The sequence below is a fragment of the Schistocerca gregaria genome, chromosome 1 (assembly GCF_023897955.1).
Source record: "Schistocerca gregaria isolate iqSchGreg1 chromosome 1, iqSchGreg1.2, whole genome shotgun sequence".
Lineage (NCBI taxonomy): Eukaryota > Metazoa > Arthropoda > Insecta > Orthoptera > Acrididae > Schistocerca > Schistocerca gregaria.
The window spans coordinates 421,167,320-421,182,412 of NC_064920.1; the positions used below are offsets into that span (position 1 = coordinate 421,167,320).

General features: G+C 39.1%; 1 protein-coding gene across 9 annotated transcripts in view; it reads left to right on the forward strand.

Moving 5' to 3' along the window:
• The window catches only part of LOC126350377 (AP-1 complex subunit gamma-1), a 157,074-nt gene extending 155,583 nt beyond the window's left edge, over positions 1–1,491 (forward strand). For all 9 annotated transcript variants that reach the window (XM_050002510.1, XM_050002509.1, XM_050002512.1 and 6 more), the window contains one exon: positions 206–1,491. In XM_050002510.1, the coding sequence (XP_049858467.1) occupies positions 206–307 (102 nt within the window). In that variant the 3' untranslated portion in view covers positions 308–1,491. The remainder of the gene's footprint in view (positions 1–205) is intronic.
• The last annotated feature ends 13,602 nt before the right edge of the window (positions 1,492–15,093 follow it).

Consider the following 15,093-nt stretch of genomic DNA (forward strand, 5'->3'; position numbering starts at 1 on the left):
AAATGATATAAATATACAGTTGCAATATGGGTAATACTTATTTGTATGCACAGAATAACATAATTGAAATGGCCACAAATATAAACAATACTAATTCCAGTCAAAATTAGCTAAAATGGACCTAGATAAAAAGCTTGTAGTATAATTGTGATTTTAATTCTTTAAAGATAATTTTTTCTCTCACAGTCATACAATTCTCTTTCAGGGGATGCTGCGTTTACGTATGAAGTTGTCTTACAGTGTCAATGGCACCCAAATACAGGATCTGGCGGAGGTGAACAATTTCCCTCCCGAAAGCTGGCAGTGACCTGTTTAAACTGCCCAGTAGGGCACAGAGTACTTAATGTCCGTATACAGTATGTGTTCCTAGTCTCTTCACCATCTCAGCTACATGTACTTGTTGAGAAGAGATAAGAGGAATATCCTGAAGAATTAAAATTCTGTCAATTTCATGAACTCAAAACTCCCATTGCAACTAATTGCAAGTGTAAATACATTTAGTATTCATGTACAGTAATCAGGTCTCAGATCTATTTGCAGTGGACAATTCATATTCTAGGATGTGTGAAGGTATGGGATTTCAGAAACTTGAATTTTTGTTACCCTTGCTTGTTTTTAAGTTCTGTGCTTCATTAGGAGAACTTGATAAACTGTCACAGTGTGTGCCATGATTGGGCTCTTTTGTGTGTTATGTGAAATGGAACATTTGAATGAGCTGTTATAATGTTTGTGTAATGACATCTGTAAGTATGTATGTTTGTATAATTTGTGTATATTGACTAAATAATTTTTTCCAAGCCTGATGGTTCTGTTGATTGTTCATAAGAAGACTGCTTGGCCCATTCCATTTCTTATGGTAGTGACTCTTTTTCTTCTTTTTCCTCTGTCTTCATTTCTGTTAAACAGTTCAATGAGACTTGGAATGGGCCTCACATTGTTTTTACAAAGCCTGTGACCAAGAATTTTAGAATTCCCTCCATTGAACTTTCAGAGGAAACGTCAGGATTTTTTACTGTTCTATACTGTCCGGTGAGAGAGGTCAGTTCGTTTTTGTATAATTATGTACATAAAAATAAATGGTGAGAAGTACAGTTGTGAATATTGTGTGTACGTAAAGAGTGGGTGCTGAAATATTTAATGCAAGATGAGAAAAGTGAAAACTTCAGAGGTTTGTTAGTGATGGGGGAGAATCAGATTAGTGTGTTGGGACTTGGTTCCATGAGACAGAATGGACTGCTCTCATGTGCGGTTAATTGTGTTGTTATTTTGTTGACCATAAACTGAATACTTTGTTTAAAATTATTGTAAAAATTAAAAGTTGGAAGAAAGAGAGATTAATTTCCACGTGCCTTCTTATTTTCACCTGGATTTCATTTAAAATGTAGATATGGTATAAGCTAATTTATTAAATTGAAGGTGCTTCTGAAGTGTGATACACAACCTTGGAAATGTAAAGAAATGAATGTGATTAAACAGGTTTGGGAAAAACAAGATTCATGACTACAAATAACTTTTACATTTGCTTGAAGTTCATTTAACTCTGGATGACTATGTTAAGAAACAATTGTCTCACTAATAAGAACCTCTGTTTGAGGAATGGAGTAATACAGATAATTGTTTATAGTAAGTACCGATATTTTTGTGGTAAACTACCTTTAGTAGTTAGTCTGTTGTTGATCATTTGCTATATCCGAGGAATTACAGTGGAGATAATGTGCTTCAAAACTTACTTTTCTCCTCTATTGAAAATTTGTATCAATATGTTATAAACTCTGACAACTATTTTAAGAAACAAAGACATCTGATATTTTTTAGTGATGTTTTAATTATTGAATGTTGAACTGCATTCAGAGGCTGTGCTGTTCACAATAAAAGGATGGTGTTTTGGAGCGATGCAAACATTTACAGTTTCATCTAGTATTAAGCTGTCATCAAAAATAAGAAAGCAAGAGGCTGCATAACAAAAATGGCATGCAGAAACAAACACACAAATTACGTAATAGAACCGCTGTTGAGACCAGTCTTGTAACTGCATATTAGTGAGCTCTGCTTTACGTGGAAATAATGAGTTAGCGAAGGGATGCGAGTTTAGTATTAAAGTACATATTTCTCCACCCTTTTGGATCTGGACTGACTCTGGCTAAGTTAGAATTGCATATTTCTCTTATGAATTAATTTTGTGTAATGTGGGTAAGTATACATTGCTACATCTCTGCTGTGGAGAGGAAGATCGAACGGTGCTCAACAATAAAAAAAAAAAAAAAAAAAAAAAACTTTTCGATACTATATTTGATGGATGTTTATAGTCCTATTTTCTCTGCAGAGTTATTGGCATTCGGTTTTCAGTACACTACTATATAATATATTGTGATTATAATATTTTATTCCATTATCAATCAAAAGGCTAGGAATGGAAGAAAAATTAACGGGATTGCTCATTTCAGTAAAGGTGTTTTCTGTGGATTATAATTATGAGCTCTCACTCTTTTTTGTGTGTATTTGTGGGGGGGGGGGGGGGGGGGGAGGAATACAGATTAAAAATTTTATTTTGTCATCCGAGGGCACACTTTCATTGCTTTGTTATATGACAGTCCTTGTAAGAGCGGCATGCTATTGTTGGTGTTGGTATTGTACTTAAAGCGTTAGTTTCTAACTCGGAAGGAACAAGTGCAGTACTGAATTACTATAAAAGTTTTTTGTGCCTGCATTGTATTCTAAAAGTTGCATATCTGGATTACAAATTAAGGAGACTCAGATGATGTTCCTAAGAATACAGTAGTTGAGATAGTTTGCCAATATACAAAATTTCAGTGATGCTGTAGTGTTAAGAGAAATAATCAAGCAAAAAAAGACTTCTCAAGGATTTTTAATAAGCCTCATATACCAATCTCAAACACAGTGCCACCATAGATTTCCTCTTCAGGCAGAAGAGTTGAAGGGGAAGGAAGAGGGGTGAAGGAAAAGGACTGGAGAGGTTTAGGGAAAGGGTTACATTTCAGAAAAGTCATCCAGAAACTGGCGTCAGGGGAAGACTTACAGGATGAGAAAACTCTCCATTGCTTTTCCTTTGCCCCTCTTCCTTCCCCTTCAACTCTTCCATGAGGAGGAGGAGGGGCCACTGGCTACAAAAGCTTGTAAAGGTTAAATCTTTTTGTGTGTGTGTGTTCTGCCACCGCTTGGTGAGTGGATTTTTTTAATCTATCTATTTACATTATATTTCAGTAATTGATTATTTTCATTGTTACGTAAATTTCTTCTGCAAAACTGTCTAACCAACAGTGCTGTGACAAATGGATTTAAAATCCGAACTTGACTCTGTCAAATTGAGGATGTTTAATCTTCTATCTTGAGTTAAAATTAGTCACTATTTGCAGCTTGTTGGATTGTTAATAAAGGAAAATGATAAGGCTCATTTTATACATCTTCTTGGTGTATTGCCTCTAAATGCATTTCAAAGCTAGTCTCATCCTAATACATACAGAACCCTCTTAGGCCTCGAAGTTTGATGTGAGTGGGTCCACAGCCCTCATGTAATAACATTATTTATTATTTTGAGTAATACTCACTTCAGATTTTGTGAAGCACTGTACGTACTGTTATTTGGTTGCCCGAAGACGAGTGTTACTCAGAATTGCAATTTCAATAAATAAAATAATTTCGGACAGTCTTAAATTTAAATAACCATGCCTGTCACTTTAAAAAAATTACTGTTATGTTATGTTATGTTATGTTATGTTATGTTCTGCTTGATTCAGATCTTCTCACGACATGATTTAACTGTTTATAATGTCTATTATATCTTGGCATTTATGTTGAGTAAAAAATGCCACTGCAGCTATATGGTTACTTTATTTAAAAAATACGGCCAGTTTTGTAACATTAGTCATATCAGGTGAAGTCTTGAACAGAAAGAAACTGTGAATTAATACCAGGAAGTGACAAACATGGATAGGCACCCCCTTTGTGGCCGAGCGGTTCTAGGCGCTTAAGTCTGGAACAGCATTGCTGCTACGGTTGCAGGTTCGAATCCTGCCTCGGGCATGGATGTGTGTGCTGTCCTTAGGTTAGTTATGTTTAAGTAGTACTAAGTCTAGGGGACTGATGACCTCAGATGTTAAGTCCCATAGTGCTTAGAGCCATTTGAACCATTTGACAAACATGGATAAAAATGTCAGATCCTTGCCAAAAGTGGCTGGATGTAAGTAACATAAAAATACATCAGTGACCAATACTTAAAATTACAATGTGATGCTGGAGAATAATTGGTATCAAACTTTTCCCCTATTTGTAGAATTTCACACTACTCTCAAATCACGCCACAGTCCATAATAAACTAATGTAGAAAGGAGACAATAGGTGGAACCTAAAAAGGAATGTACATAAACTGGTAAAATATGGTGCAACAGGGAGAAAATGGGAGAAAACAGAAAAAACTGGAGAAAACCATACCATGCTTTAGTGGATCTGACAAGTAGAGTACAGGGCAGCAACTCAGCTGTCTGTAAACTAACGCAGAAGCCTATGATGGGCCACTAGACAGGTGGCACATGTGCAGAAGAGCTAAGGTGACCTCTTGAGTGTGAGGAAAACATTAGGAATCGGGTGCACATGAAATGATAAAGTCAAATACTACAATTGACAATATAAACTGGATACTATTGAAAGCTATAAGTGGAGTAATGTGGGAAACTGCTAAAAATATTAAAACTCTTTGAAAAAACTGAGAGGAACACGCAACATATCAAATCATAAAAAGAACCAAAGACAGATCGGGGGAGGGGGCCAGGGAACAAAGCAGGCAGTACACAACCAGGTGAACACGCCAGGTTATTCACTGAGATAATCAAAATTAGCTGAGATCAATGCAAGCTTCAATTCGACTTTGGTTTTGAGAGTAGGCTAGGAGATTGCTAAAACACAATAAATCTTTAGTTCTTAGAGAATATTAAGAACATTGCCCTTATGTTCCCTATGCAGCATTGAATGTTTGGATGAAATACTGGTAGCAGTGACTTGTCACAGAAAGATGGGTACCTAATTCTGGCATTATCTTGTATCTTAATTTATAAATGTTTATTTTTTGAAACATTATAACTGTACCATCAGATCTGCTAAGTGTATGTATCCAAACCTGATCATCTAAGCTATTTGTATCACATTATTCCTGATTAATTTCATTGAGCTTGTTTTACATGGCATATGAGTGAGATTAGATCTTGCGGCTGCATCTGATACTGAATATCTAAACTGGACAGTGGGTATTTAGACTGCTAAACAGTACATCTTGTGGTTGGCTACAATATGGCAATATATTTGTCTCCTAGTCATACTTTATAGGCAAAGCAACATTTATTCATCACTTATTTTAGTATACATTTCCAAGTAAGCTCCACTTCACTAAAACTGTCCATCAAAACCAATTCTTACCAAATATCTCTTGGCAGTTGTGCACAATGTATCATGTTATATTGTTGCTTTACACATGCATCAATCATTTCTGTACCATTTCATTTTTCCCCTTTAATTAAAAAAGAAGTAACTGCTAATTTGTAAAACTTGGAATTTAATGTTGTTGGTTTTGTCAAATTGATTTCTGCAGCTTGTAAATTGAAAAGTTGTACCTACAGTCCTTGGGACTGGCTTAATGTTACATGTGGGTGTCCCATAATTAATAGTGAAAACTGACACATTAAAGTAAAGTATATGACAACAGAAGAAGAAACATTCCCATAAATAGGAGTTGGTATATCAGCAATTTGAGAGAGAATAGTGAATGTGTGATTACAAGCTACCAATGGCTTCTGTGTGAAATATTGTCCTGTGTCTTCATTACACAATACTGTGCGAGTATTTAGCAGAGGGTTCAGAGAGCCATTTTCAGACTATTTCTAGACCATACTGCTCTCAAACAGTGAGTGGAAAAATTGAACACACACGTTTTTGTGGGAGCTGTGAAATCTCTTCTGCTATTACGATGGTCATTTCTCCCTTTGTTGGTGGAAGTCAAGAAAATTTAAGTTGGTAATTTGAATTCTGTGAAAAGATCACTCAGAAATGAAATACACTTTTGTTTTTAACTACAGCAGCTTAACATTCTCTCACTTATTTGGAATTAATACCAAATGAGCTGCCCTTCTTATAACTTCTTCAATGTCATCCTTCAATGCTACCTGATAATGATCCCATAACGTACAGCTACACTCCAGAGAGTGCGTGTACAAGTGTAGTGTAGGCAGTCTCTTTAATAGATGTAGTGCAAGTTTTAAGTGTTCTGCCAATCAAAACACTTTCTCTGGCCACAACATTGCCTATGTGATGCTTCTAATTTGTTTCTAGTTGTAATCTCAAGATATTTAGTTGAATCTACAATGTTATTGGTGTGACCTGTACATCTTTTCAGTTTTTAGATACAAATCTTTCACCACGTGGGTCGTCGTATATGATTGCTAAATACACACATCAAAAAAAGTTTTAAATCACCCCCAGTTCCCAGAACTCCTAAAGATAGGTTTTGACTGTGGATATTGTATCACAGACACAGTCCCTTTGACTGTCCAGAGATGTCACTAAATCTGCCCAAAGATATAAAACGACCATGCATGAGCAGCGCCTTTTAGAGGGAAGGGTTTCGACAGCCGATAAGTTCCACTCATTCCACTTGGAAGGAGGTACACAGCTCGTGTTGTCTGTTATTCAACCACGCCTAGATGGTCAATACCGCAGTTCGATCATGTCTGCATTGTTACTTTGTGCCATGAAGGGCTATCAACAAGGGAAGTGTCCAGGCATCTCTGAGTAAACTAAAGCAATGTTGAAACTTCCTGGCAGATTAAAACTGTGTGCCCGACCGAGACTCGAACTCGGGACCTTTGCCTTTCGCGGGCAAGTGCTCTACCAACTGAGCTACCGAAGCACGACTCACGTCCGGTACTCACAGCTTTACTTCTGCCAGTATCCGTCTCCTACCTTCCAAACTTTACAGAAGCTCTTCCTAAAGCAATGTTGTTCGGACACAGAGGAGATACTGAGAGAGACAGGAACTGTCTATGACACTCCTTATTCAGGCCGCCCAATGGCTACTAGTCCAGTGGATGACTACCTACAGATTATGGCTCAGAGGAAGTCTGACAGCAACACCACCATGTTGAATAATGCTTTTTGTCCACCCACAGTAAGTCAAGTTACGACTCAAACTGTGCACAGTAGGCTGCATGATGTGCAAGTTCGCAATCGAATGTCCATCGCGAGGTCCATCTTTGCCACCATGACACCATGCAGTGCGGTACAGATGGGCCCAACAACATGCCAAATGGACCATTCAGGATTGGCATCACATTCTCTTCACCGATAAGTGTTGCATATGCATTCAATCAGACAATCATCAGAGACGTGTTTGGTGGCAACCCAGTCAGGCTGAACACCTTAGACACACCATCCAGTGAGTGCAGCAAGGTGGAGGTTCCCTGCTATTTTGGCATGGCATTATGTGGGGCTGGTGGTCGCGGAAGGTGGCGTGGCGGCTGTACGATATGTGAATGCCATCCTCCAACCGATAGTGCAACCATTTTAACAGCATAGTGACGAGGCCATCATCTTCATCGACGACAATTCGAACCCCCATCGTGCACACCTTGTGAATGATTTCCTTCAGGATAACGACATCGCTCAACTAGAGTGGCCGGCATGTTCCTCAGGCATGAACCCTATCGAACATGCCTGAGAGAGATTGGAAAGGGCTGTTTATGGACGATGTGACCCACCGACCACTCTGAGGGGTCCAAGCCGAACAGCCGTTGAAGATTGGAACAGTCTGGACCAACAGTGCCTGGATGAACTCGTGGATAGTACGTCATGACGAATACAGGCATGCATCAATGCAAGAAGGCGTGCTACTGGGTATTAGAGGTACCGGTGTGTACAGCAATATCGATCACCACCTCTGAAAGTCTTATTGTTTGGTGGTATGTGATTTTCATGAGCAGTAAAAAGGGCTGAAATGATGCTTATGTTGATCTATATTCCAATTTTCTGGACAGGCTCTGGAACTCTCTGAACCGAGGTGATGCAAAACTTTTTTGATGTGTGTTTGAAGCTGTTACATCTACATACTCCAAAAGGAACCTAATTGGTATACAGTCTGGAAAAGACTTGACTTGGTTAACTGACTGTAAGTTGGTATCTACTTCATAAGACTCATTTAGGCAGCTGGCCATGATTTGAATTCTAGTATAATTAGTGCATCATGTTTGGTGAAGCAATTTTGGAACACTGTGTTTGGTAATTCTGTTTTAGTAGTGCTTTCCTCAGTAACATTACCATCGCTATCACACAGTTAAGATTCTGATTGTGCGTTGCCACAATGTAGGACCAGAATCTTTTGTGCCAGATTTTGAGGCAGTGTCATTGAGGAAATTGTTGAAGGCATCTTGCATTGAAGTCCATGTATGCTTTGAGCATCTGTAAACAGTTGCCTTTATTATGGTTTTTTAAATCTGGCATTCTTTTTGATGTGATTCTGCAACTGTGTCCTGATGTGTTTTGTGTACTTGATAAAAGACTCTTAATTGCTGTCAACACTGTTTCTTTGAATGTGAGCCACATTTGGCTGATGTCATAATACATTTGTTTGCCGAGGGTTGTTTGTCACAAAGATGTACACTGTTTGCACAAATCACACTTCATGTGACTCTTGAATTAACAGCACTAAATAGATTTTTGAGGAAGTGTTTTGGACAATATTTCACGTCTACCACTGACTTCAAACATGTATTTTTGTAATCGTATTCAGGGTAGATTGAAGTCATCATAATTTGTGAGTTGAGTACCTATTCGAAAATGTGACTAGGATTAAAATTTTCCATGAACCCTTCAGCAACCAAATCATCTAAGTTGCGAGGGGGGTGGGGGAGGGGGGGGGGGAGTGATAAGAGGAACCAATTATAATTTATTCCAGTTGTCAAGTAGAATCTTTATCCATACTAACCCACAGCAACTACAAGAGAAACTGCTTCTAATAGTAATACACAGAGCATCACCAACTGAATTTACTCTGTCATTTCTTAACACAGTTAGGTCTTTGGTTTAAATGTCAGTTGAGTTTAATCTACACCTTTAACTAGCTTTCAGTGCCAATAATTATTTTTGCTTCAGTGATTTCTATGGGCATTGGGAACTATTGGTTCTTTACGAACACAGCTACGACGATTTACAGCTATAATACCGATCTTTACTGGGTGTACTAGTGACCTGCGTTTGACCAGCTCATTTCAGACAATGCCCTTGCTCGTACTTTCCTAATACCTTCTAATGCAAAGAAACATCCAATGATACCACACTTGACCCCCACCCCACCTTGTGCATGGGTGGCGGGAATCAACTTCGAAATCTTCAGTGGGAACCCTCATTTTATTATTGCAGATTATGATTCTACGGCAAGATCTACAAATATTTTGTCTCAAGCATATTTATTTATTTATTTATTTATTTATTTTTTTTTTTTTTTTTTCTGCGGAGGGCGCTGTAATCGGAGGAATAGAAATGAGTACACAATCTTAATCTATGACATGCTTCTCAATGGCCCTTGAATATCCAATGGCACATGGGACCCCGCCTCCAAGGTGTGAGAGTAGGATAGGCCAGTATTTCGTAACTTGTAATTGGAAACCCCATTCACAACATTTTGTTCCTCTGACATGTCGAGCAAGGGACTACGCGACATGCCTCTGTGGCCGTGGCTGGAGGCAACCGGTACTCCGCTTTTCTGAACTGAGCAAATGTTCAAATGTAGTACTTCCAATGTCGATACACTCAGTGATCTGCTTTTCAAATGAGCCCACACAGGACTGAAGCATATCTGCGGGAATGTCACCACAGGAGTTAGTGAAGCAGTTGATCATGTCTCATGGTCTGTTAGCCCTTACTGGTACACCTTATCTTTTAAATAGCCCCACAAAAAGAAATCGAGCGACATGAAATCTGATGGCCTAGCAGGATAACTGCCAATCCATCGACTAGTGCAAACATGGTCTAATACCTACTGAGCTTCAGTTGTGTAATGCGCTGGGCAACTGTCATGCCGAAACCACATACATTGTTGAATAAGTAGGGCAACATCCTGCAGTAGTACTGGTAGCTCCTGTTCCAAAAACATCCGATATTTGTGTCCATTCAACATTCCATGGATAAAGTACAGACCAGTGAGTTTGTTCCCTAGGATGCCATGCCATACGTTAATCAATAAAGGATGTTGATATTTAACTTGCCATAGCCAGTGGGGATTGTCTACATTCCAGTAATGCATGTTATGCCAGTTAATGCTAGTATGGTTTGTTAATGTAGACTTTCTCAGAAATAGTACCTCAGCAAAGAATATGGGGGTCGCTTGCATTTGTTGATGTGCCCATTCGCAATACGCTACCCGGTTACAGAAATCGGTGCCTTGACGTTCTTGGTGCAGTGACTTGTGGTATGGATGATACTTATCGTCCACTTGCACGCCTGTTCTCCAAATGTAGGTAGCTGTGCAGGTAATAAACAATGTACAGATATTGTAATGTTTAGAGTCACTATCTGTTCTATATCTGCGCAATACGTGAACTCCAGGTGCAGTGTACTGCCTGTTGTGATATGTCGTAGTTCACTACACCGCCACAGTAGCATGTCGAATAGTCCTTGTTCAATATGCTGGAGGACTACAATGTTGCAAATGAGGTTTCCAATTAGAACTTAATGAAATACTGGCCAGTCCTCCTCTCGCAGCATAGAGGTGGGATCCTATGTGCCATTGGTTATTCAAGGGCCATTGAGTACTAGTCATAAATGGTGATTGTGTACCAATTTCTATTCCTCCAGTTACAGCATCATCTGTGTCAAAACAAAGAGAATGCTTCACAAAGCATATGTAGATTTTGCCATAGAATTGTAATCTGCAATAAAAAAAACGGGGAGCCCATTGAAAATTTCAAAATTGCCCCCCTGTCACCTACGCATGGGGTGTTGAGTGTGGTATTGTTGGATTCCCCCTCTGAGACAAACAAATTGGAATTGGTCCGATGTGTAGTTTTTGAGCTATTTTATTGTCTTCACTTCAAATGAAAAAAAATTGGAAATTTTTTGTAAGTCCTATGGGACCAAACTGCTGAGGTCATCAGTCCCTAAGCTTACACACAACTTAATCTAACTTATGCTAAAGACAACACACAGACACCCATGCCCGAGGAGGACTCAAACCTCTGACAGGGGTCACTTAAAATGAACATGCTGTATAGATTCACTCTGGTACCAACAGCCATGTATCTGTCTGGTAGTCTGAAACTTAACATACTTTGTGAGTTTACACGCCTGGGAGTGTAGCACAGTCACAAGGTGGTCTTTCACAAGCTTGGCCATAGCAGAAAGGAGGACAACTGCAGGCAGCAGCTGGAATTCCATGAAAGTGTTGTAATGCTGGAGCCACTTACAGTTGCATGGCTGACTGCCGAGGTATCTCTTTGCAACCAAAGGACGTCACTCAGCAATTACATAAAATAGTACTGAAACTGAATCCAGTGTGTCTCCATAATAAATGAGGATATCAATTATCTATTTCCACAGAATTGTCATGTGTTTCATTTAACAGATTCTTTTATTCATTAACTATTGCAATATAAGATCAACTTCATGTGTTTAATCAGTGCTTGACTGACAAAACTATTGTTGGCAGCTGGAGCTGTTAGAGCAGATGCACAGTGGTGTAAAACTCGCCCCCTAGTGCCATACTCCGTCATCAGGGTTGTTCACTAGCCTGGACTCTAATAAATCCTAGAACCAATTCAGCTCCATAGTAGAATTTTTTTCTTCTTGATGATACTTTCCCTTTTATACAAATTTGATAAAACCATATACTCAAAGATACATAAAAGGTGCAAATTACAAACTGAGCAGAGCTTAGTGGAGAGTTGAATGTTCTTTCAGTACTGTTACCTTCTCAGCAATCACTGGATGACATCTCATGATACTTTTTGGTGTCACTGGTTGCATAACAAGCAGGTGTTGCTGCTTGACAAGGTTGATAATGATAGCTGCCTTAAGAGGGCACCACAGCTGATGGAACTATTTTGCCGAGCCTTTCATAGATGCCAAAAAACGGCAGGAGGCCATCATGTTACTTGGAGAGCCAATTAGCAAACAGCCTGTCATCATGCATATCTGGTGTACTCACCCACATGATAATACAACCAGCGCCACTGGGCCTCTACAGTCAGTCTGCACTCAGCCCACTGAGAATTCATTAATGTCTACACTTGGAGCCTATGCCAAGAAACCAATGAGCTGCCGCCAGTGGCAGGGATTAGTGAACAGGACCACTGCCAGTACAGTGAACCTCCAGGACGCCATCTCAGAATACAACTTGGTAGATTCAGGATGTTATTTGAGTTCTAATAAATGCAATTGTAGTACTCGGATTATTTATTTTAGTAGTTGTCTCTGACAATACACTGGCATAGTCATACTGAGGTGACATGCTGCTGAACAAATAGCCATGTTACAACAGTGGCACATTCAGTTTTAATTCAAAGTCTATGCATTTCACTATTCTTCGTTTTTAAGGCGCGAAGTTTACACTTCCCCAGTGCCACTCAAGTAATGAACAATTCCCCCCCCCCAGTGCACAACATTGACATTGTGGTTGTCTCAGTCATAGTATTTTCTGTTTCTTTTTTGCAATTCACTGTAGCGTAGTTGCTTCCTTTGTTTTCTGGGTGTTATGTCAGTGGGTTCCCAGTTTCTATAGGGACTTTGTGCTGAAACTCTGGACAGCATTTTGTGCCTCGTAGGCCATTGGTTATGCATGCTGCACTAGAAATTCTTATTCTGCATGCATTATTCCAGGTGACAGGACCTGTGGAGTACTTTGGTCCCATGTTTACTCTCCTCCAGTCCCCACTGACTACACTGGACACTTTGGCACCAGCTCAGTGCCTGCAGCTACCCTACTTGGAGGACAAATCGCAGTACAATATAGATGTTCAGTGTCCAGCATCTGCATTCATCACCTCAATGGCTGGTGTTATTTCATGTTTTATTTGTAAGTGGGGTTTTTATCACATAAACTGAAGGTGGGAGGCATCAACCCTCCCTCAATTTGAACTGTTCCTCACTCTTCTTTGTTGTTTGTTTGCCTTTATGTTGTTCTTGTCCCTATGTATGTTCATATCGCCTTCTCTTTTAGAATGGAGATTTTAGTGTTTTGCAGAATGGCTGGCTCAATCTTTTTTATTCATATGGTCAGCCAGCCTCAGCCACTTGCTGTATTATTTTAATACCTTCTACTACTTTTCCTTTTACTGTACGTGTTCCCATTTGGTTAGCTTCTTTTGTTTCTTCTTTCCATGTGGTTCCCCATTAGTTTTCTGCCTTGTCCCCCCACTCCTTTTGGGAATTGTTTTAACTTGAGTCTTATTTTCGTGAGGAAAAAGGGACTGATGACTCAGTTGTTTGGTCCGAAAATTCCATCATCACTTACATTCCCAAGAAATGAAGATGGTCTGGGACTGGGTGTTTGTGTTGTCATGATTTCATCATTATTCGTGAAAGTGGAGAGACTGGACTGTGTAAGGATCGGGAATTCGTACAGACGCTGATAACCACGCAGTTCAGCACCACACAAACAAATTACATTTGCTGCTATAAATTATCAAATGGTGAAATTAATTCAAGAACTTGGCTCATTTACTCAAAATCTAAAGATGCCTACTGCTTCTGTTCCCAAATCTTCAACTTTAAATCCACACCGCATATGAGAAGTAAACTCTGCAAACCTGAAGGATTTAACTGAAGTCATTACAGTGATGCCCTTTGACAACATGAACTCTAGGAGGATTACATTTCGTCCTTCACAAAATGAGAGGAATTTTAACAAAGGCTAAAAAAAAACTGTGCCATTGACAGCGTGAACTAAGACGAATAATTCAAGAAAAGCAATGTTGGTGACATGTTTTAATAGGAATAATTGCGGCGGTGGAATTTTTAACATAAACGAATTTAGCATTTAAAGGTACTTTGTCAACAGTTTACTAACCTGAAGCTAATACAAATGATCACATCTTTCGATGCACTCAAGAAGGAATACTACTGTCGTCATATTCATGAGGAGGTGGTTCATTGGCACTACCATGGACTGCAAATTCAGAAGGAAGTGATTGAAATGTTAGGAAAATTGTAACTACATTTTTATTCAAGGGCCCAATTACGAAATAACACTTGTGAAGTAAGGTGGGGAGGGGGAGGGGGGGTGGTTTGGGTGGCAGAATACAGAGTTACCCATTACACAGCCACCAATTTTTATGCATTTTCATTTTATATTGGAATTATCTATTCGTCCGTAAAGCACCATTTATATTTCATAGGCATATTTGCACACAGATTCCTTAGCATTCAAGTCTCCCTTTTGAATATGTGCTAGTCCATGGATGGATAGCCTCACTCCTAGATATTTATTTTGCAATATTTTTTTGATCTCTGATTCGCTGCATTGTTTTTTTACTGTGAGCAAGACACCGAGTTATCAGTGGTCGATATTCAGTTTTGGCACGCATGACTGCTTGCTGCCCTCACAATTTTCTCCTTTACTATCAAACTTATTTCCATGTGCCATTTGAGGCAATATGTCGTGCCCCCCCCCCCTTTGTGTATCATTTTAAAGAAAATTTAAAGATTTTTTTTTTCAGTGGTAATGTAAAAGTGTGATGTAGTATAAATGCAGTGAATTAAGACACTTTAAAATAATTTTAAACTAAATGTAAAAATTATACATTACTTATACAGATGCACTTGAATCAAGGACGCGCTGTACACTGTGTCCAATCCAAGACCGTGCATGGCTGATCCTAGCACATCTGCTAATGAACATGGTACGTGGTTTGATTGTCGGAAGGACAGACTCAGCATACAGGAAAGTCAAAACAACCTTTGGTGACATTAAAAGCAACGGTGGTAACATTAAGAATGCAAAGGGAATTCCACTGTTAAATGCAGAGGAGAGAGCAGATAGGTGGAAAGAATACATTGAAAGCCTCCATGAGGGTGAAGATTTGTCCGATGTGATAGAAGAAG